The following is a 21,704-nucleotide window of genomic DNA, read 5'->3' on the forward strand; positions in this document are numbered from 1 at the left end:
CGCGCGCCCGCACATCCCGCTCCAGGCGCGCTCTCGGGAGGCTCAGGCTCAGGCTGCCGAGCGCCGGGAACATTCCGCTCGAGGACCAGATCGGCCGGGGCGATGCTGCGGGTGCGGTGTCTGCGCGGCGGGAGCCGCGGAGCCGAAGCGGTGCACTACATCGGGTCTCGGGTGCGTGCACCGCCCGCCTGGTCTGGCGACCGCCTGTCTCCCCCTCGCTGGGTTCGGCGCGGACCGGAGGCCCCGCTCTCTCCCCCAGCCGCCGCCTTTTCTAGCTTTCCACACTCTGAATTGCATGCCAAAGTCCCTTCTGTTCCTTCTTGGAAGCTTGGCTGCCGCAGCGCAGGGGGCACCACCTTCCTCAGACAGACCTTAGTTTGCTCCGTCGAGCTTCGAGCCGAGGCGAGGGTTGGGAACTAGGGACTCCTTAGTAAAAGGGTGGCATTGTTGAGGTCCAGAGCCTTGCATAGACATAGAGATCGGGGAGTTTCGGGAAAATGCGTATGAGGTGGATGGATGGGGAGAAGAGGCCAAGTGGGAATCGGAACTGAGAGCTGAGAGCAAGCAAACAGCTTGTCCGGAGTCTTAAAAGGAGTTGGAATGAATTCATCCTGTCTCCAGACTTTCTACCCCGTCCCTTTCCTCTGATTTCCTGGGATGTCAGCACAAACCCTCTCTTGCCTCTCAGATAGGAATAGCTCCGCGGTCCTTCCGGGCTATCAGCCACCCTCTAGCAACTGGAAACAGCTGACGCTCTCCGTCTTGCTTTAATCTCCATCTCTGCACCCCTACTGCCCTCCTTCCTTTTTAAAAAGAGGAGAGAGATTTAGGAGCCTAGGGTTTGCGTAGTGGAAGAGGGACTCTTCCTGCTTTAGATTTATAGATCCTTCATTTTTAAAAGTTTTTTTTTTTAATTCTTAGATCTTTCTAGTTTAATTTGTGCCTGGGTTAATCCTTATCTTGGCTAGGGTACTGTGGACCATCTGTAGAACAGTGCAGATGGCAGCTGGTCACTTTCAAAACTGAAGTGCTAAGAATGTGAATTGCATGTCAGAGATGGAAAAAAAAATGATTTGAAGCTGATTGTTCTGAAAGATGGGATCCTTTACAAATGCTTGCACATTGTTATTTGGGGAAAAAAGAAGTAAGCCTAATATTAATATTGGTAACCTTTGGTACTGAGGGGGAAAGGAGGCTCCTGCCTACAGCTGAACTTGGCAGGGAGGTATGGGACAACTTTTTGGGAAGAACGTGACCCTTCACCTGCAGAAGAGTTGCTGAAAGCTGGATAAGGATGGACTGCAAAAACCTGTTCTGAAATAAGTGGGGGAGTATGGTCACTGGGAACAAAATCTCTTCTGGGGGATTTTTAAAAGTTACAGCAATTAACATAATAGATAAAAAGAGAATATATGAATATACAAGAAGGTGAAAAATAACCTGTAATCCTTCACAGGTTTGTAGAAAGTATACCATGCAAAAGTCAGACGACTTGGCTTGAATTAGGTATTTGATAAAAGCTTGATAACTAGGTTTGGTTAATCAGCTATTTGACCTTGTGCAGGATCCATAAAATGAACATATTAAGAGGTTTGCTAATTAACTAACAGGATTAAATTTGAAGGTAAAAGGATACATGTCAAGTATTTTAAAGGTCAAAACTACAACTCATTATAGTTGTATGGATCCAATTTGCCAATTACAAAAGCACATCAAGGATGGAATGGTTGTACGTATTAGTAGCATGAGTAGTATTGATTTAATTCAATAATACCCAGTGCCTATGAACTGTTAACATCTGGTTTATGTTCTCCTATAGGATTTTAAATGTCTGGCTGTGTTATGCTGGGTTTTCACTCCTCACCCCATCTCCACTTCCTCCTACCTCCTAATATGGAATGAGGCTACATGATAAACTTTTTGTTGTTGTTTTTGAAAGCTTGGAAGAACCTTCACAGGATGGGTGCAGCGAACTTTCCAGAGCACCCAGGCAGCTACAGTTTCCTCCCGGAACTCCTGTGCAGCTGATGACAAGGCCACAGATCCTTTGCCCAAGGACTGTCCTGTCTCCTCTTACAACGAATGGGACCCCTTAGAGGAAGTGATAGTGGGCAGAGCAGAAAATGCCTGTGTCCCACCATTCACGGTGGAAGTGAAGGTAAACAGAACTTTTGTGTGTGTGGAAGTGGGTTCTTTCCTCACCTGCTGCTGCCTGGGCTCTGCTGTCATCCTCTGGAACTGCTTTCACTTTAGCAGGGGTTCATTTTAAATGATCTTGCTTTTGACACTTCTATGGTATTTGACACTATTTATACCAATTCCTTTCTTCTTGAAACTTTGCCAGGATCCTGAGACTCCTTTCTGGGAATATAAGTTCTTTCACTGATTCTCACAATGTAACACAGTCTAAAATGTTGAACAGAATTTCACTTTTGGTTCCCTTCTCTTAGCCATTCCGACAGCTTCAGGGCCTTTCTCTACTGTGCTATAGATTGTACTCTGTCTAGATCAATACTTTAAACCTAAAGTATTCTTTGTCACAGAACCTCAAACTTGGCACATGTAGAGTTCAGTTGCCAGTCATCCTGTTTCATTTGTTCCTTTTAATTTTAGGTGTTCCTGTTCAGTCAAAACACCACGTGGTCATCTTCAATTTCTCCTTTAGTCACATTCTTCACATCCATTCTCCAAGATCTAACAAGTCTTTTGTCAAAAATGAATCTTGTCTCCATACCCTGCCTCTGTCTTAAGTCAGGCTCATCTGCTCCTAGACTATTGCAGTTAACTCCTAACTTGTCTCTGCCATTCACTTTACTCCACAGACCATATTCCAGCTACTATCAGAGTGACTTTTTTTAAAACCCAAATTTGATCATATTACTCATCCTGCCCCTTACTTTGATAGCCCTCCCATTGCTTAGGAAATGTCCTCACTGTATTCAGGCTGGTTCTGGCTGCAGTTTCAGGACTCCCCATTTCAATCATTGGCTCATGTTAGAGATGAGCTAGTATGGCAGGTTAGCATATATTCATTCCTGTGTAAGTTGCTTTCTCCTCTAATATTCCACCCTGGTTTTCAACAGACTTTGTAAGAAAAATATATAATCCTTAACAAGCCCCATGCCTTTTCTCCCACTCAACTCTCCCACTTATTTTCCTACACCCTCTTGTATGTAAATTAAACCTACAGCTAGCTCCAATGATACCTTTCCCAAAGTCTTCCAGAACTTTCCTGGCAACAAGGCATATTTCTCTTTTTTTAAAATGCCTAGTATTTTTTATCTGTATGTTTTTATGACCAGGGACCCCAAAGACTCATATTTAGATGGTACACTACATAAGGGTCCCTTATCTTAGGGAGTACCTTCCCCATCATATAAGAAGCTTAAGCTCCCACTAATAATGGATTACAAATATGTCTTAAATTTACTTAAGTTCTTCCTGAATATTTTATATCTGTAATGTAGATTGAGGAAGAAAGTTTGAAACAGTACTGTCATCAACAGAAATATTGCCTACCATGTAACAGGGTTCTAGAGAAATTAACACAGAAGAACTGTCTAACTACTTGGTGAAATAAGTTGTCACAAAGAAATAAATACTAAGTATCTTGTGCCTACTGCTGGCAAGGCTGTGCTAGGAGAGTAAAGAAAAACACATGACCAGGTGCTGAATGGTTAGGAAGTCCTCTGGAATTGGCTTTTGAGTTAGATCTGGAGGACAGGGCAGTAGAAAAAGTAATACTTTCTTCTGATTGTTCTGACATTTTGAAATTTGAACAGATAAATTTACATATTCTAAAAAAGCACGGTCTTTTAAAGTCTTTTCTTGAAAAGAGGTTGCCTCCTCCCCTAACCATTTTTTTAAAGTTGTAGATGGACACAATACCTTTATTTATGTATTTTTTTGTGATGCTGAGAATCAAACCCAGTGCCTCACATGTACTAGGCAGGTGCTCTACCACTGAGCCACAACCCCAGCCCCCTCAATCATTTTAATTGGGTGAAATTAAAGTTCAAATTCAGACAATAGTTATATATTTTTAAAAACTTTTTTTTTAGTTGTAGATGGACACAATACCTTTATTTCATTTATTTTTATGTGGCACTAAGGATCAAACCCAGGGCCTCACATGTGCTAGATGAGCACTCTACCACTGAGCCACAACCCCAGCCCTCAATAGTTATATTTTTACTTGTCTTAAAATTTTTTGGTTTGTGCTAGGGATTGAACCCAGAAGCACTTTACCCCTGAGCTAAATCCTCAGCCATTTTTATTTTTATTTTCAGACAGTGGTATGCACCACTGTACGTGGCTAAAATTATTGACTTTGATATCATGTGATCTTATGGAATTAGAATTCTGTTTTTAAAAATTTGGTTTTTAGTTTTAGGTGGACACAATATCTTTATTTTTACGTAGTGCTGAGGATCAAACCCAGTGCCTCATGCATTCTAGGTGAGCGCTTTATCACTGAGCCATATTCCCAGCCCTGGAATTAGAATTCTTAGACATTATTTAGAGTTGTCACTTGATTTATGACTTTAGACTTTGTAGCTTCATGGGTTTATAAAAAGTATACCATGCAAAAGTCAGACAACTTGGCTTCAATTAGGTATTTAATAAAAGCTTGATAGCTAGATTTGGCTAATCAGCTATTTGACCTTGTGCAGAATCCATAAGTTTCAGGGCACTAGTAAAATGAACATATTAACAGGTTTGCTAATTGCCTAACAGGATTAAATTTGAAGATAAAAGGATACATATCAAGTATTTTAAAGGTCAAAACTACAACTCATTATAGTTGTATGGATCCAATTTGCCAATTACAAAAGCACATCAAGGATGGAATGGTTGTACATATTAGTAGCATGAGTAGTATTGACTTAATTCATTTTTCTGGTTATTTGTGTTTTATTTGACAAGCTAAGCTAGGTCCTAAAAGAGCAGAAAGTAAATCAAACATATGCATGGCCCCTAGAAAGCAGAAAAAAATGACCACAGGTATATTAATCAGCTAGAGAACAATAAGATAAAATAATGTAGTAAAATAAAATAGGCAATTAGAGTGTAAGATATGTTGGAAGATATACATACTAAAGAAATTTTAAGGAAAGCAGTAGGGAATATAGTTGTCAGGAAGCCACTTTTTGAAAGCTAAGTGTTTTTTTTATTCTGCAAAACAGTAAATACTTGCTTACGGGTTTGCTTTTGTCTATTTTATTTTAAATAAATCCTTTGATAGAGGACCTTTTACAAACTCTTAGATTAATTAAGGTTAATATGAGTTTTTACTTTCAATAGAAAGTAAGTTTCTATTGATATTTCTTTGCATTCCAAAGACAGTATTTAAAAAAAAATCATTTGGCAAACCCCAATAAAAAGAATTTTAGGCTCTAGAGGGCTATAAAGTTTCCAGGAATGTAGCCACATCGTTGCAAGAGATTGTTGAAAAGATCATACGCTATGCATCTAATATAGTGTTCATTACTTGCAGACACTTGGTAAATGATTGCTAACTCATTTAGCAGGGTTGTAAAGCAAGTGTAAGCAATGTTCAACTATCTTTTGGAAAATGTAATTTGCCCTAATCATGTGCACTTTGTCCAACCTTTGCCAGATTATAAGCTTTACAGACTCACACTTGTTCAAGTAACTTTTTTCTCCCAGGAAAGTTTAAATATTTATCAAGGCAAGCTTTACTCTGCAGAAATAGTCACGCAAGACACTTTGGAATGAGTCTGGCAAGACAACATAACTGTGTGCCTGCTGTAGCTCAGTGTTAAATTTTCAAAGGCTTCTTGTCCTTAGTGGATTGTAGGAGATGTGCCTGGCATGAGAAGGAGGACATGGCGAATAGACAAGTAGTACCAGGAATATAAAAAGAGTCATTATTATCTTCTCTTTCTGGTTGCTGCTGCAAAAATTCCTAGGGGTAAAATGCTGGAATGCTTTTGTTTCGTTTTTCAAAGAATGGACTGACCTTAAAAATATTCAAATATTTAATAGTTGAGATAATAGTTTTTGTGGGTCAGAAATTGAGCCTGCTATTTGACTCTATATGTCCCAAAGTAAAAGAACTAGTTAATGATCTCAACAGGGGTCAGCAAACTTTTTCTGTATAGGGCCAGATAATAAATAATTCAGGCTTTGCAGAACTTAGGTCTGTGTTACGAACACTCAACTTTCCCATCTTATTGTAATGCCAAAGCAGCCATAGGCAGTTTGCAAACAAATGAATATGCCTGTATTCCCATAAAACTTTATTTATAAAACAAGAAGTGGGCCAGTTTTGGCCTGTGGACCTTAGTTTACCAACCCCCTTTTTAAGCTTCACTGGCATTTTTCATATTTCTAAAGATCAGTTTTTCAGCTTTTCCTTTTCCTTCAGGCTAGGTTCCGGACAAACTGATGTGAACCTAAATACTGAACTAAAAAGCGGCAAGTCTGCATTCATGTATTTGATATTTATCAAAGAGAAGTAAAAAATGGAAGTATAGATACAAACCTAGAAAAAATATGTCTTTGACATTAAAAATCCAGACTTGTAGCCTTTATGGGAATGATATGAACTATCGTAAGCAATTTCAGTTTTAAACATTTTTGTACACTTCTCGGGATGCTAAGGCAGGAGGATTACAAGTTCAAGGCCAGCCTTAGCAATTTAATAAGGTCCCATACAACTTAATGAGACCATATCTCAAAAAAAATAATAAAAAAGGGCTGAGGAGGTGACTTACTCATAAAGCACCTCTGACTTCAACCCCTAATAACCCCCCACCCCAAAAAAGATTTTATTCATCAAATTAAAAATGTTCAAACTAATAGAGCATAGTCAAGCCCCTTACTCTTTCCAGAATACTGTGAGAATCAACCCTGGAGTTCTAGGTCTGCTTGTCCAGGTAGTAAATGAGCAAGTGATCTCCTTGAGCCTCTTCCCTTACATGTGAAATGAACATATAAGTACCTGCTCTGGCTCTTGGGTAGGGGTGTCAGGAGTACCAATTAAGAGCCCATCTGGATAAAGTAGACACACTCTTTCACACATTTTCCAGTTTTGCCCTTTTCTTTCTAGTAACTACTATCTGCAAGTGTTTGATTTATGATGGAAACCTTCATATTGGTCATGATCAGTCCTGGTAGTTGGGGAGTTAATTAGTGATAAAGAAAAACATTTTAAAAATAACTGCCTTGAACATGTTTTCAACTAAAAATATATAGATTTATGTGGATTTGCCCAATTTTTAATGAAGACCTGAGCCTTTTTCTTAGAGACTGGATTCTCTGATTGGAGACCTGATTCATCTATCTTGATAAATTGTGAGATGCATCATATGCATGTCCCAGCATATATCTTTATATGGAGAACTTGGTTATGCAAAACGGTCTAAATACAGAATCTTTCTAGACTTGTAAAATTTTTGCATATAAATTCTGAAAACTTTCTATATGTTAAAAATGTGTGAATTCTGCCAGGCGTGGTGGTACATGCCTGTAATCCCAGCAGCTTGGGAGGCTGAGGTAGAAGGATTGCAAGTTCAAAGCCAGCCTCAGCACCTTAGTAAGGCCCTAAGCAACTTAGCAAGACCCTGTCTCAAAATGCAAAATAAAAAAGGCTGGGGATGTGGCTCAGTGGTTCTTTTATTTTCTCATGCTGGTTTAGTTGTTGTCTAGTTTATTTTCTTTGAGGCTGATAGGAGTGCTTAAGTTCTATTTTGTCTGTGAAGTATAGCCAAGAAGATTCCAAGCTTGTCTGGGGGCAGACATGCTGTGAGTGATTGGGCATGAGATCTGAGGCCGAAGGATCCAAAGGCCTCAAATATCAAGATAGAACTCTTCATTCAACAAATATTGAGTGTCTGCCAGTGTGCTTCATGCTGGGGATCAACAGTGTATAAAACATGGTTCTAGTCTTAATTTGATTACATTTTACAGAATTGTTCACCACCCATTAACCTACCATGAAGTGTGTTTTTCTCCGATAATTATTTCATTTACTTTCTTCTGCTTCTAGGCCAACACATATGAAAAGTACTGGTCATTTTACCAGAAGTATGGAGGCCATTTTTTTCCCAAAGATCATTTGAAAAAGGCTGTTGCTGAAATTGAAGAAATGTGCAATATTTTAAAAATGGAAGGTGTGACAGTGAGAAGGCCTGATCCCATTGACTGGTCATTTAATTATAAAACTCCTGATTTTGAGTCTACGGGTAAGTGTAGCTCCTTGATTTTTTAATTTCTTTCATAACTATGTGGGGAGAAAGCTCTGAGAATTTCTTGGATACTTCTTTGTTCTATCAATCCCTCAAAAATTTATAGATATTTAGGAAAAGTTTTGTTTAGTTAGTTATGATTAAGATATTCACATTCTAAACTCGATTGTAAATCTTGTGCCTACTGCTGGCAAGGCTGTGCTAGGAGAGTAAAGAAAAACACATGACCAGGTGCTGAATGGTTAGGAAGTCCTCTGGAATTGGCTTTTGAGTTAGATCTGGAGGACAGGATAGTAGAAAAAGTAATACTTTCTTCTGATTGTTCTGAATAGTTTTTCCTAAACTTTATAGTCATCTTCTTACAAAAGAACAGTGAATTCTGTTTAATTTTCCTTAATAACAGATATTAAAAGGATAATAGAAACAGTCCCATTTTCCTTTTAATTGTCTTTTCTGTCCAAGTGTTCTTGTGCTTGAGTTCCATAATTTCTAGTTCCAAAATGATCTTTGGCCCAATCTTTATTTCATGATACTGATAGTCCTTTGAGAACTCTGTTTCTGCATAGCAAGAAAGGACCTACAAATGGAACGGGCCTGGTAATTCAAGATCTCTTTAAACAGCCATTTTATTGCTTCATTTTTTTTTCCTTTTTTGCTTAGCTTCCTTGCTCCTAGTCGGAATTCATGTTAGCATTCTAATATGTATCATTTTATTTTTTCCATTTTTACATAATTATTTGCATATACACATAAACAGGGTTTTTAATAATTTCTTTTTTAAAAAAGATTGCATCATATTATATAGACTTTTCTGTTCTGGAAATGTGTATTTCTGAGGTGGTAATACAGAACTTTTATTTTTTTATGGAACTTTTTGGTCTGACAGGTTTATACAGTGCGATGCCTCGAGACATCCTGATAGTGGTGGGAAATGAGATTATAGAGGCACCCATGGCATGGCGTGCTCGCTTTTTTGAGTACCGAGCATATAGGTCAATTATCAAAGACTACTTTCATCGGGGTGCCAAGTGGACAACAGCTCCTAAGCCCACAATGGCTGATGAGCTTTATGACCAGGTGAGTCCTATTTATAGACTATTTTCTTAATAACTTTTCTAAATAATCCACAAGAGGTTCTCTGATATCTGATATATATTGTGCATTTCAGAAACTGAGAACCTAATTTTTGCCTAATTTTTAAAAAGTGATTGTGTTATGATGAAAATAAGAGTAAATAATCTTATGATAATAATACTACTAATAATAACTCACATTTATTTGTTGTTTATCTTGTATTGGATTCTGGGATTAGCTCTTAATTTACTTCCTCAATCATGTTTATTCTTCATAACAAATGTAGGAGGAAGTAGTATCATTTTATCACGAGGAGGAAAACTTGGCATGAGGTTATACTGCTATTAATTAGTGGAGCCAGAAAAGTCACTAAGCTGAAGTCTTTCCTTCTAGAAAAAGAACTGGGTCTATAAGCCAGATTCAAAATAAAATGAAATACACAGTTAGCCTTTCCTATCTGCAGATTCTGCATCTGTGGATTCAACCAACTACAAATCAAAACCAGTTTTTAAAAATTGTGTCTACGATGAACACGTATATACATTTTTTCTTGACATTATTCCCAAAACAGTACAGCACAACTATTTACCTATATTTACCTATTACATTAGGTATTATAAGTAATCTAGAGATGATGAAAAGGTATATAAGAAGATATTCATAGGTTATAGGCAAATAACTGCATTTTATATAAGGGACTTGAGCATCCACAGATATTGAGAGATGATTGTGTGTCTCTTACTAGTTAATCATTTATAGGGAATCTTTAAAAATAAAAATTTCTTCCAGGAGTTTAAAGACAGAAATAATAAATTAATTCCACCATACTCAAATTTGGCAGGGGAAGCACAACATCTCATATGATGGTGTGAGTAGGCTCAGAACCAAATTCCTTTTCTAAGAAAAACAGAGTGACTTCATCCTGTTGACTTGCAGTGCTACAGATAGCTATGTAACTTCAGTACGGGTCATGAAATATTTTCAGAATCAATTACTACTCTGAACCACTCCTTTCTAAGTATCAGGTAATTACTGTAATGCATAGGATTTTTTATTGTGGTGGTGATGGTGGTGGTGGATTTGTTGTTTTGGTGTTTAACATGGACCTACATCTTTCCTTTGCCTGTTTTAGTCTGGAACTGAGGAGTAGTACTTTGAGAAGGATGATGTTGAACTAATGTTTTTAGTAATGTATAACCTTCTAAGTTCCTTATGAAACCAATACATTGTGTGTGTTCATTCTTATTCCTGTTAGAATTATCCCATCCATTCTGTGGAAGACAGACACAAATTGGCTGCTCAGGGAAAATTTGTGACGACTGAGTTTGAGCCGTGCTTTGATGCTGCTGATTTCATTCGTGCTGGAAGAGATATATTTGTACAGAGAAGCCAGGTTATAAAAGTTGCCTCTGAAATTTCATACTTTATTACTGTGTTTTTTCTAATGTAAAATATTTTCTTCTTCCATATGTTTAGTTTTATAAACATAGAACCAAATATTTACAGATTATATGTATTCCTTTTATTTTCAGGTTACAAACTACTTGGGCATTGAATGGATGCGTAGGCATCTTGCCCCAGAATACAGAGTACATATCATTTCCTTTAAAGACCCCAATCCAATGCATATTGATGCCACCTTCAATATCATTGGGCCTGGTCTTGTGCTTTCCAACCCTGACCGGCCATGTCACCAGGTAAGAGAGTTCTTATGGCACTGGAAAAGCAATAGAGCCTGGCAACCAAAGTAATTACCACCAAGGTTCCTAATGTTTCTAAGTGACAAACTCAGCAATATTCAAGCATATTATGATCAAACATTGGATTGCTTGTGGTGTGTTTATTACAAGATGTCCAATGATCAGAAATACATATTATTGCTGTGATAATTAGTATTATCATCAGACTTTGACTTTAGCTGTCTATATTAACAAAGTATTAAGTTTGTGTGTATTAGTGTGATAACTTGCCAAAAAGATATTAATGATGAGGGCTATCAGAGACCAAGAATAAGAATAATAAACATGGGAGTAAGCCTCTTGGGATTATTTTGGTCTTGCAGATTGATCTTTTCAAGAAAGCAGGATGGACCATAGTTACTCCTCCAAAACCGGTCATCCCAGATGGTACGTTAACTTTTATATACTTAGAAACTAAAATGAATACTTCAGTAACAGGAATCATTTATCTATAGAGAGCAGCCCAAATTTTAGCCAATAAGAGAAAACGTTTCCCCAGTAAGGAGTGAAGTGGTGACTATGAGTGCTAAAACCAGGCTGGGACTCGTGTTTGCAGGTTTTCCTTCCACAGAGAGTGAAAGCGAGAAGACAGAATAAAACACCATCACATAAAGCAAGTTATGACTTCTTATAAGAAAACAGGATGAAGTCCAAATGTGTGATGAGTATGGATTGATTTATAAGGTTTATAGATAAATTGTTTTAAGATGATTAAAGTAAGTTTTCACATGAAAAGTGAATTACCAAAAGCATTTAGCTGTCACTCTAATCTCCATCACTTGTAATTCCTTACTTTAAACAAAAATGACATTTTAAAATTTATTATTTGCCCCTTTTCAGATCACCCACTCTGGATGTCATCCAAATGGCTTTCCATGAATGTCTTAATGCTAGATGAGAAACGTGTTATGGTGGATGCCAATGAAGTCCCAATTCAAAAGATGTTTGAGAAGCTGGGTAGGTAACAAATAGTGCAACAAGCCATCATATGTGAAAGTGTTCAATGTACTGAAGAAATGACCAACAAGTTCCTATGCATGGTTTATCTAATTCAATTGCTTTCCCTTTTAGAAGTACCATGTTATTATTTTGTAAAAGCCAATATTTTTGTTTTCAATAAGTACAGCCTCGAAAGGTTGGAGATGTATCCAGAGCCCCCAAACACCTCCTTAGCAATAAGTTTACCAATCTTCTATGATTCAGCCAGTGTCCCGGTGCCCCTGTGTGGAGAACCAGCTACCCTTTTGCAGATGAGCATATGGATCCATCAGCACTTCCCCAAATAAGAAATTTTGAGGAAACTTTAAAAGTAGTTTAATTGTCATCACATACATTAAAGGGCTTTCAAGGGTACACATACAGAAAGTGACTTGTGTGTTCTGCAAGCAGTTAACAAAGTGTTGAACTGCAGCAGAAGGTGTCCATATATCATTCAGCTTTGAGCTAAAGAGCAGGATTGGTTTTTATTCAAGGAGAGTTTGATAATCCTGATATTCTAAATTTAGATCAATGATTCTAAAACTATTGAGAAAAATATTAAGGAAAGAATCTTCATCTGAGTTATTATATAGAATATAGATGTATTCCTCTTATCATACTTGATGTATCCTGCATGTCAAGTAAATAATGTCTAGGCAGTTTACTTGTTGAAATTGAATCATTTAAAAATTTTTTGTTTTATATTTGAGGTATTCTACTCAGCAGAAATTATTTGCCCCTTTAATACATCCTTCCTTGATGTAGTTAGTGTCCATTTTAAAAGATTGGCCTATCAGTTGTAGATTGAACAGAATCTAATGATTTGAACGCTAATTTTATTTAAAAAATTTGCTCACGTTCAGTTTCTTTGTCTATTTATATTTTGTTGTTTCTAAACTTAAGATAGTATAAAATATGAAATATCTGATTTATAATTTTACTTTTAGTACTTAAATTCTATTTAGAAAAAAAATAAAGTCTATTTAGACACAGAGAACTTCTTAATGCAAATTTCTATCAAGCAACTGAATTCCCTCTAATTCAGGATGAGCATGGCTATAGCCATCTGAATAAGAAAGACAGGTCATCCTATCAGGAAACTTGCTCATGTTTAAAAGCCCACTCCTTATCCCACACCCACTTCTTACCCCTACCCAAATCCTGCTATTATTCTTCAAAGCCTTGTGCAGTCTCATTTTCTCAGAAGAGTCCAGACAACTCAAGCCTCCTTTCTCTTCCTGATTATACCAGTGGACCCTGTAGCAATTCTCTGGCTTATCTGCCCCTTCAAAATAATGAGGGAGGAAAGTAGACAGTCTTTTAAAAACCCTACTATGTCTAACATAAAAGATTCTTCCTAAATACAGTTTTTTTTAAGTACACCATTCACATTGTATCCATGTCATTACAGGTGGCACCAGATTAAACCAGTAGTCTGATTAGGTACCTATATAACAAATAAACTCAGGTATTAAACTGTCAGCTCTGTTTAATTGTTTCCTTAAGGTGGAATGGCAAAGTTAATCCATATCAGATAAACTCTCCTTAGATGTGACTGCAGTCAACTTTTCAGGTTGGCTAAAGTATGCTTTTCCTACTAAGTTAACCTGGCCAAATTAGAAACAGTCTGACAAAGTGAGGCCTTCTAAAAGGCCTTGAAATTTCGGTACTTGATCATTTTTTAACATTTGGTAGGTATTTCGGCTCATCCAGTCTATTGATTTGTGAACAGTTAATAGAGCAAAACTTCAGTCTCTGTTGACCTTTTGATAATGATCTTATATTAGCAGTGGAATAGAGGAGATGAAATATAGTTGGTGAACATAAAATTGAAAGAGAAAAGATCATTCTGGGTTGGGCCAGCCTCAAGGATGAGAGCCGCAGGATTCCTCCAGATTCTTCAGGTTCACTTTCCAAAGGAGAATCATGTGAGTGCATCTAACTGACCTCGTCTTTCTCTCCCATGCAGGTATCAGTACCATCAAGGTGAACATTCGTCATGCCAACTCCCTGGGAGGAGGCTTCCACTGCTGGACCTGTGATGTCCGGCGCCGCGGCACTCTTCAGTCCTACTTTGACTGAGCAGGCCTGATGGGGCATGTGGTATGGCCTCAGATCCACCTAAGAAGCTTAGGGGCAAGGTTCTTTTCCCGCTTTACAGAGTGCATGAACTGTAGTGCTTTAAACAATCATATCCTTAACAGGGGTCTCAAGCCTGGTTTACTTTTATTCCTTTTCTTTGACATAAGGATGGTAACTTCTGCTATGTATAACTTTCTTCTCCTAAAGTTTTATTTTATTCTCCTATTTGGCTTCAAGTGTAAAACATTGGTGAATGTGTACCAAGACAAAAATTAGTCACTTGAGTAACTTGGCCACTAATATTTAACCATCTACCTCTGTTTTTAATTTTCTTTCCAAAAGGCAGCTTGAAATGTTGGTCCTAATCTTAATTTTTTTTTTCCTTTTTGGTAGACTTGTGAATGTTTTTATCACTTCTTTTTTCTAAATGAAAGACATAGAACATACCTAGATCCTAAGTAGAACTGGATAATTATTTCTTTTCTATTAAAAAATTGACTAGTTTTAAAAAATTTTGTTTAAAAAAAATAACCTCAACTATGCAGACATCAAAGTGAATTTTCCATGAATGTTTTTAATACCCTCATCTCAACATCTGTGATATGTGCTACTAAAATCTTTGTCATGCAACTTACCTCATTTCAAGTGAATTATTTTAATCTTTTCCTTTCTTCCAAAAAACTTTACAGAAACATTTAGTGCAATAGCATATAGCTATCATTGCCCATCCCTCAGTTTCAGTGTTTAATATCTATTAGATACTTTGCATCTTTGGTAATATAAGAATTTGTTTACAGATATGCAAATTATTTAAAGCTTAGAGTATAAAAGCATTTTAAAAAAACTAATGGAGGTAAAACCTACATGTGATGTGAAGTAATTTTAACGTTCAATACTGTAAGAATATTTTTATTCTAATAAACTTTTGTGTTTCTGATTGTATTTGTTACAGTTTGGCATCAGTCTCATTATTTTAATGAAGCAAATTATAGGAACATATCTCTGAAATAATCAACATATTCCTCCCCAATTTAAACCTAATACTTGTATTCAGAAATGTTTAAGAAGATCATATTTTAGTTTATCATTTCACTCATTCAAAAATATCTGATGAGCATAAAGGACTAATCCTAGGCCCCAGAAAGGAAAGTCTCTATTTTGGAGTTGCTCAATATTTCCATTCATCAAAAATCTGCATAAGATGTGTAGTTGGAGTCACATATTTCAGCCATTCCCTTGCTGACTCCTTTAATCCCTTTGTATCCTGTTGTCCTTTTTTTAATCCATTACAGAAACACATGTTAATCTTACACATGGAATGAATTTCTCTTGGGAAGTCTGTGCAGTTGGCACATTGAGGGGGTGTATGTCCCCAGGCCTAAGTTGTATTTGGCATTTCTGCTATATACCTCTGTATTCCCCTCAGTAGCTATTCCAAACTTTCACCGTTTCCTTAGCTGATCATGTTCTTTCATTTTTTTCACTGAAAAAAATAGAGATCATCAGGCATCAGTTCTCTCAGCTTCTGCCTCAGTCCCCTAGAGATTTATGTACATTTGTACACTCTGGTTAAGGAAGGCTCTGTCTTTCCTGGCCTTTATCAGCTAAGCTTCTATAGGGAAGTCAGGCCTTCATGTCATCATTTGCTTATACTACCAAACCCACTAAAAGGGACACTTTTTTCACTGCTGCAGAAAAAGAGATAAATCTTCTGACCAAGTCTAACCTACATGACCCTCGTTTGATCCTAATCTTTCTCTCTTCAGGAACTTACTATATCAGTTACCATATAACTCCAGTGCCACCCTGTGTGTGTGGGGTGGGGAGGGTCCCAGGCCTAGAAAATAATCATGCTCAAAACAACCCCTATATTGCCATCCATAATCAAGGCCTTTTGTTGTTGTTGTTGTTCCAGTGTTGTTTTTCCATCTCTCAAACTAGACTCTAAGCAACATAAAGGCAGACACGTTAGTTTACAATCCAGTGCCTCAGAAATACTTGCTATTATTGAACCCATGACTGAAAAAATGAAGACCTGATATGTAACCAATTTAGGTTGCAAATTTATTTCTAAAATTTAAAACATCACTGTAATCATCTGAGTACTTGGCATACTGACCAAAGAGGTAGAGTGGGGGAGCATCCTTTTACCCCACTCTGTTTTACATGGCAAATGTTGGTGGTACAAGGATGAGGATGAGTGAGATCTAACCATTAAAATATGACAGCTCTTTGTGGTAGTCATGTCCAAACTGATGGTGTCTGACTTTCAATCCTAGTCCCAAACACTGTCCCAAAGTTTAACAGTTCCTGGCCCATACTTCCACCATTTAGTATGTTTTTGGTGTGGGGGATGGGTACTGGAGATTGAACCTGGGGGGGAGGGCTCTATCACTGAGCTACATACCCAGCCCTTTATTCATTCATTCATTCATTTTTTATAAACAGGCCCTAAGTTGCTGAGGATCTTGCTAAATTGCTTAAACTGGCCTTCAATTTGTGATCCTCTTGCCTCAGGCTGCCAAGTCTCTGGGATTACAGGCAGGAACCACTGTGCCTAGCATTGTTGCAGTCCTTTGATAGTATTAGCAACATTGGGGTTAGTCATTGAGTATAAAGCCAAACCTAGAGTGTGTCCTAACAGTATTCAAATCTCCCCAAATAGTAGATGAAGGGATGATGTAATTTACTTGCCAGGTATATGATAGAAATTTTCCCCTGGGAATGTTTCTCCAAGAGAACTGCAAATGCTGCCTTTCTGTTGGCAAAGTTGATTTGTATTATGAACTTCAGCACAAGCAGGGGCCAGTTAATCTATAAATGCATGGCTTGAGTTTCCCCTGTGTCCACTTATTTCAAGGATTAAGGTCAAGCAAGGGCATCCACTTGTTAACTCCAGTCACCTCCAACCCTGGCATAGTTTTTATTCCTTAAGCATCATCATGCCCTACTTTGAGTTGCCTTTAGAATTTCCATAGCAATTTTCCAAAGGCAGTGTCATTCACAAAGACAGAAAAAAGGTCCCTTTTATTGTCCAGTTTTCTATTGCACATTTGCTAGGCCAACTTTATTGTCAGTGGCCCTTAGAATCATTATAGACCAAATTTTATGCCATGTGGGTTTTAATTTGTTCAATTTTATCATTGCCAGGAACACAGCTGGTAATTCAGTCCATCAGGCTGACTCATTCCTATCTTCTTCCATGAGGATTTTTGCCACATGCTAGATTAGGGCAGCTGTTTTCCAGACTGAGAAATGGTCCTTAAATCTGGAGCCACAATATGTGAACCAAACTGATTGCCAGCCATCCTCGGGTAAGAGGTGGAAAGGAGAGGCCATCAATAACAGCAAGCAAGTCTTCCTGGAGACTCTATAGTCAGTCCTGGGGGGAAAGAGGCCATTTGCATATAAATACAGTGAATTCATCTCCCTTGGAAACTCTTAGTATATACCATTTCCATTTTAGAATTGAAATTCTTTGGACATTATTCTCCTTGTTGGAGATTCTTCTCTGATATCACCCATCTTATGCTGGATATTTCAAGTCTTAATGTCTTTGGCTATTGGGGCTGCTACATAAATGTTCAATAGCAAGAATGTTAAGTGTCTTTCAAAAGGAATATAATAGCAGAATTTGGAACTTGTCTAGTTCAAAGGCCTACAAGTCACTATTGAGCAGTGGCTGTGGGCTTTTGTCAGAAACTCCAGCTGGCAAGAGTACAGCTGGCTGACATTTTAATTTTATTTCATCATTGGGATTATATAATCCTAATGGAATGATAAACTACCGCCTTCTGCAATTCTAAGAAAACTTGCTCTTCAGATCCTTGATCAAATTTTTAAATTTTTTCTGGGTAATTTTATGGAATGGAGCTAACAGTATTCCCACAAGAGGGATATTATTTCTTGAAAAGCCAAATAGGCCTACTGAGTGTTGAGCCCCTAATTTAGTTTGAGAGGTGAAAAGCAACAGCAATTTATCCCCAGTTATCTGCAATATGCCATGGGTTGCTCCAGTCATAGGATCCCCCAAAATTTCACAGACTTTGTGGGCCCTGAATTTTGGGGGGAGGGAGGAATTAATCATTCTAAATTATCTGATATATGAACTTAGAATGGTCATTTTTAGCTTGAACCTCAGTTTTGAGATAATCCTGTCATTGACAGTGCATTAGGACATTGTCTGTCTATATTTGATCTAGGTCCCACTGGACCAGTTTGTGACAATACATTAGAGAGTTCAATTATCTTTGAGGTGTCATAATAAATGTATCTTAGAGACCGCAACATGTGTATACCAACTATTATCTCTCCCTGGTGATAATAACACATTTTCTGTGGGATTCCATGGGATACACAGGCTCAGTGCTTATTATCTATCTCTTAGGGCATAAGATCCCAGCTTCCAGTACTGTGAAACATACCAAATCAGTGTACAAGTTGTATGGCTCAATTTTATAGTCATTTGTGTGATTGTATGATTGTAAAAAGACAATGAAGGGACTGGGGTTGTGGCTCAGCAGTAGACCGCTCGCCTAGCATGTGCGAGGCCCTGGGTTCAATCCTCACCACCATATAAAAATAAATAAGCAAAATAAAGGTATTGTGTACAACTAAAAAATAAATATTAAAAAAAAACAATGAAAAGGATCTCAGGGTGAAGTGGTTCCCAAGAGAAAGTAGACTAATGAGATAATACCTCAACCTGGGAGGAAAGCTGAGGAAGTCACAAAATCAAAATTATTGAAATTAAAATATCTTGACCAATTGGTTAATGTTTGATTTATTTGACAGCATTCAAAACACTTCAAAAAGAATAAAGGGACACAATATTGATTTTAAAGAAAATACTCCAAGAACCAAATAACAAAATTACATAGGAAGCAATAAACTCTATTTTTGTCTTGTTTTGTTTCACAAAGCAAAGATGGTACTATGTACAGGTCAAGTACACTTAATCTGAAAATTGAAAATCAGAAGCGCTCCAGAGTGTGAAACATTCAAGTGCTGATTGACACCACAAACAGAAAATTCCTCACCTGACTTCATGTGATGGGTCACAGTCAAATGCAGATGCACACCACACAGGTCATTCAACATCCTCAAGGAAAACAGACTTTTCCAGCCCCTTCAACTGCAATATGCCAACTTTGTTTTATACATAAGTTATTTAAAATTTATATAAAATTATTTTCAGGCCATGCATATCAGGTGGATCTATAAGACATAAATAAGTTTCATTTTTAGACTAGAGTCCCATCCCCAAGATATCTTATTATGTAAATGCAAATATTACAAAATTCTAAAGAATCTGAAATCCGAAACACTTCTATCCCAAGCACTTCAGATAAGGGATACTCAATCTGTATATATGTGTGTATTAATCAATTCCTGCTATAGAGAATCTACTATATTCTGGGCCTCATTATGGGTACAAAACATACTTTATCTCATTTCACCTAAGAAACATCAAGATAGTATTAATTTCCTTATTAAGAAAAAAAGAGGAAATAAAAATTAAGTGCTTATGTTCACGTGTCACCTCTTTTACCCCCAAATCCTCACTTACATTACATCATTTCTGTCCCCCCTTTTCAGAGCCAATTTTCATGAAAAGTTTGCTGGTCCTGCCCATATCCATTTCCTTACTTTCTACTCACTGTTCTACTCACATCTGAATTTTGCCACACAAAAGTGTCAAAAACTGCTTCCTCTGAGTTCAGGAAAGAACTGAACATCCCAATGATCACTTTCTAGACTTCACCTTGAAACAGTCTTCATCCTCTAGAGTTGAGTTCCGCAAATTCTGGCCTGCAGGTCATATCTGGACTGCTGCCTGTTCCTAACAGATCCTTTGAGCTAATTCTTTAATGGTTGAAAAAGTCACATCACATTCTTGAATGGTTGAAAAAAATAAACCAAGAATAATATTTCATGACATGAAATTCAAATTTCAGTGTCCATAAATAGTGTTCTACTGAAGCTCAATCATATTTATTCACCCATATATCATCTGTGATTGCTTTCTGTGCTACAATAAAGGAGTTAAATAGTTGAAACAGAGACTTGACTTCATTTTCTAAAAATGTTTTGTTGTGCTAGGGATCGAATCCAACTCCTTATGCGTGCTAAGCAAGAATTCTAACACTGAATTATACCCCCAGCCCACATGACAGAGACTTTATCTGGTTCTGTTACTGCTTTCCAATGCTGCTTGGTGTACCACAATCTCAATGAGACAGTGTAACTTGATAAGTGTTTCAAGAGTCTCATGATGCTTTATTTCTTCTATGTCCAGTCCATACCCATCCTTTCAAAACAAGAAAAACATTACAAAACATCAAGTGTCATGCTTCTAAGGCACGACAAAATAATCCTTCTAAGGATTATTTTGACTAAATTATATGGCAAAGCATTGTGTTTATTGAACATTGATATTACAGAATGTATATTATATTTATCTGATGCAGTCACCACAACATTCCCAATTCACAGGAAAGCAATGCTCAGGAAAAAAAAAACAGAAAATTTAAAATGAAATATCTCATTATAGCAAAATATCTTCACAAAGATTTTAAAAAATGAAAATAGTACTTCAACCAAAATAAGTATCCTACTGGCTTGTCTGTGAGCCCCACAGGGAAAGTCATTTGCTAATAGTAAATTAAATAGCTTTTTTTTCTTTCTTCCCCTGAATTGCTAAGGTTCAACATAGGGCTTCATGCATTCTCTTCAAGCACTTTGCCACTGAGCTACTCCCCAGCCCCTTAATTATCTTTGATTGCAGCAGCTAAAGAAGTACCCAGAAAAAACAAACTTGTTTAAAACTATTAGCCTTTCGGTGTGTTGAATTCCTCTAAGAGTTGAGATGTTGCAGCAACATCAATAATCAGTTAACACAAATGATTTTGAGTGGCTTTTCTTGATAAATCAACAGATATTACCAATACTGCTCAGTTGTTTATTCAAGACTCAGTTGTTGATTATTCAAGGAGACTTGAATAATCAACTGAGTCTAAAATGATGGAAGAATTGTATGAATGTCCTGACAGCTACTAGACTGATCTCTTACTATGGAAGTCAGATCAGGTCACCAATCCCCTCTTCTCTCCATCCCCATAAAGCCTCTCAGTGAAATTCTCATTTCCCCTAAAACAAAGTCCCAAATACTTAAAATGGATGGCAAAACCTTGATCCTGCCTACCTCCAGTCTATCTTAAAGCCACTCTAGCTTCACTCCTGCTATATTAGAGCTGCACTCTTTTCTGCTACAGGGATTTCAGCATTTTCCCTTGGAGGTGTCTCTCCTGTTTCCTATCCCAATCTCTTATCTCTCTTCTCTCTTTTTCAGAGCTAATTCTGATAGATATGCTTCTCAGACGGTCATGTCTCCCCAGAACTCTACTCCTTTGGTTTAAATGGTTTCTCCATACAGTTGAACAGTGCTCGTTAATACTCTGGAATGTTTTGACTCCTTATTTTGAAAAGTCCCTATTGTGTTAATCAAGATTTTATTTTCTGTGTTTTATACTTTGACATCTTAGAAAGTTTGCTAGCCAAGGAAAGCCTTCCCTTTCCAGGGCTTGCTAATTCTTAGAGTCAGCAAAGGACTTGGCAA

The 21,704-nt window shown here is 37.3% G+C and overlaps 1 protein-coding gene and 1 long non-coding RNA gene across 2 annotated transcripts in view; one reads left to right on the forward strand and one right to left on the reverse strand.

Moving 5' to 3' along the window:
* Nucleotides 1–15,028, forward strand: Gatm (glycine amidinotransferase). Its single transcript, XM_005316525.5, has 9 exons — nucleotides 1–171; nucleotides 1,940–2,158; nucleotides 8,015–8,210; nucleotides 9,100–9,290; nucleotides 10,543–10,680; nucleotides 10,820–10,984; nucleotides 11,350–11,413; nucleotides 11,867–11,983; nucleotides 13,974–15,028. The coding sequence occupies exons 1-9, from the start codon at nucleotides 103–105 to the stop codon at nucleotides 14,084–14,086; spliced, it is 1,272 nt and encodes a 423-aa protein (XP_005316582.1). The 5' UTR covers nucleotides 1–102; the 3' UTR covers nucleotides 14,087–15,028.
* LOC144377751 (uncharacterized) overlaps nucleotides 14,589–21,704 on the reverse strand; it is a 13,839-nt gene continuing 6,723 nt past the window's right edge. Inside the window, exons 2-3 of the long non-coding RNA XR_013438798.1 lie at nucleotides 19,126–19,303; nucleotides 14,589–17,468 (exon numbers count right to left, since the gene is read on the reverse strand). This is a non-coding gene — a long non-coding RNA (uncharacterized LOC144377751). The remainder of the gene's footprint in view (nucleotides 17,469–19,125; nucleotides 19,304–21,704) is intronic.

The sequence above is a fragment of the Ictidomys tridecemlineatus genome, chromosome 5 (assembly GCF_052094955.1).
Source record: "Ictidomys tridecemlineatus isolate mIctTri1 chromosome 5, mIctTri1.hap1, whole genome shotgun sequence".
NCBI classification, from domain to species: Eukaryota; Metazoa; Chordata; class Mammalia; order Rodentia; family Sciuridae; genus Ictidomys; species Ictidomys tridecemlineatus.

Coding starts and splice junctions, on each gene's coding strand:
- Gatm (XM_005316525.5), top strand. CDS start 103: ATGCTGCGGGTGCGGTGTCTGCGCGGCGGGAGCCGCGGAGCCGAAGCG. Junction 2,159..8,014: donor CATTCACGGTGGAAGTGAAG/GTAAACAGAACT, acceptor TTCTGCTTCTAG/GCCAACACATATGAAAAGTA. Junction 9,291..10,542: donor CTGATGAGCTTTATGACCAG/GTGAGTCCTATT, acceptor TATTCCTGTTAG/AATTATCCCATCCATTCTGT.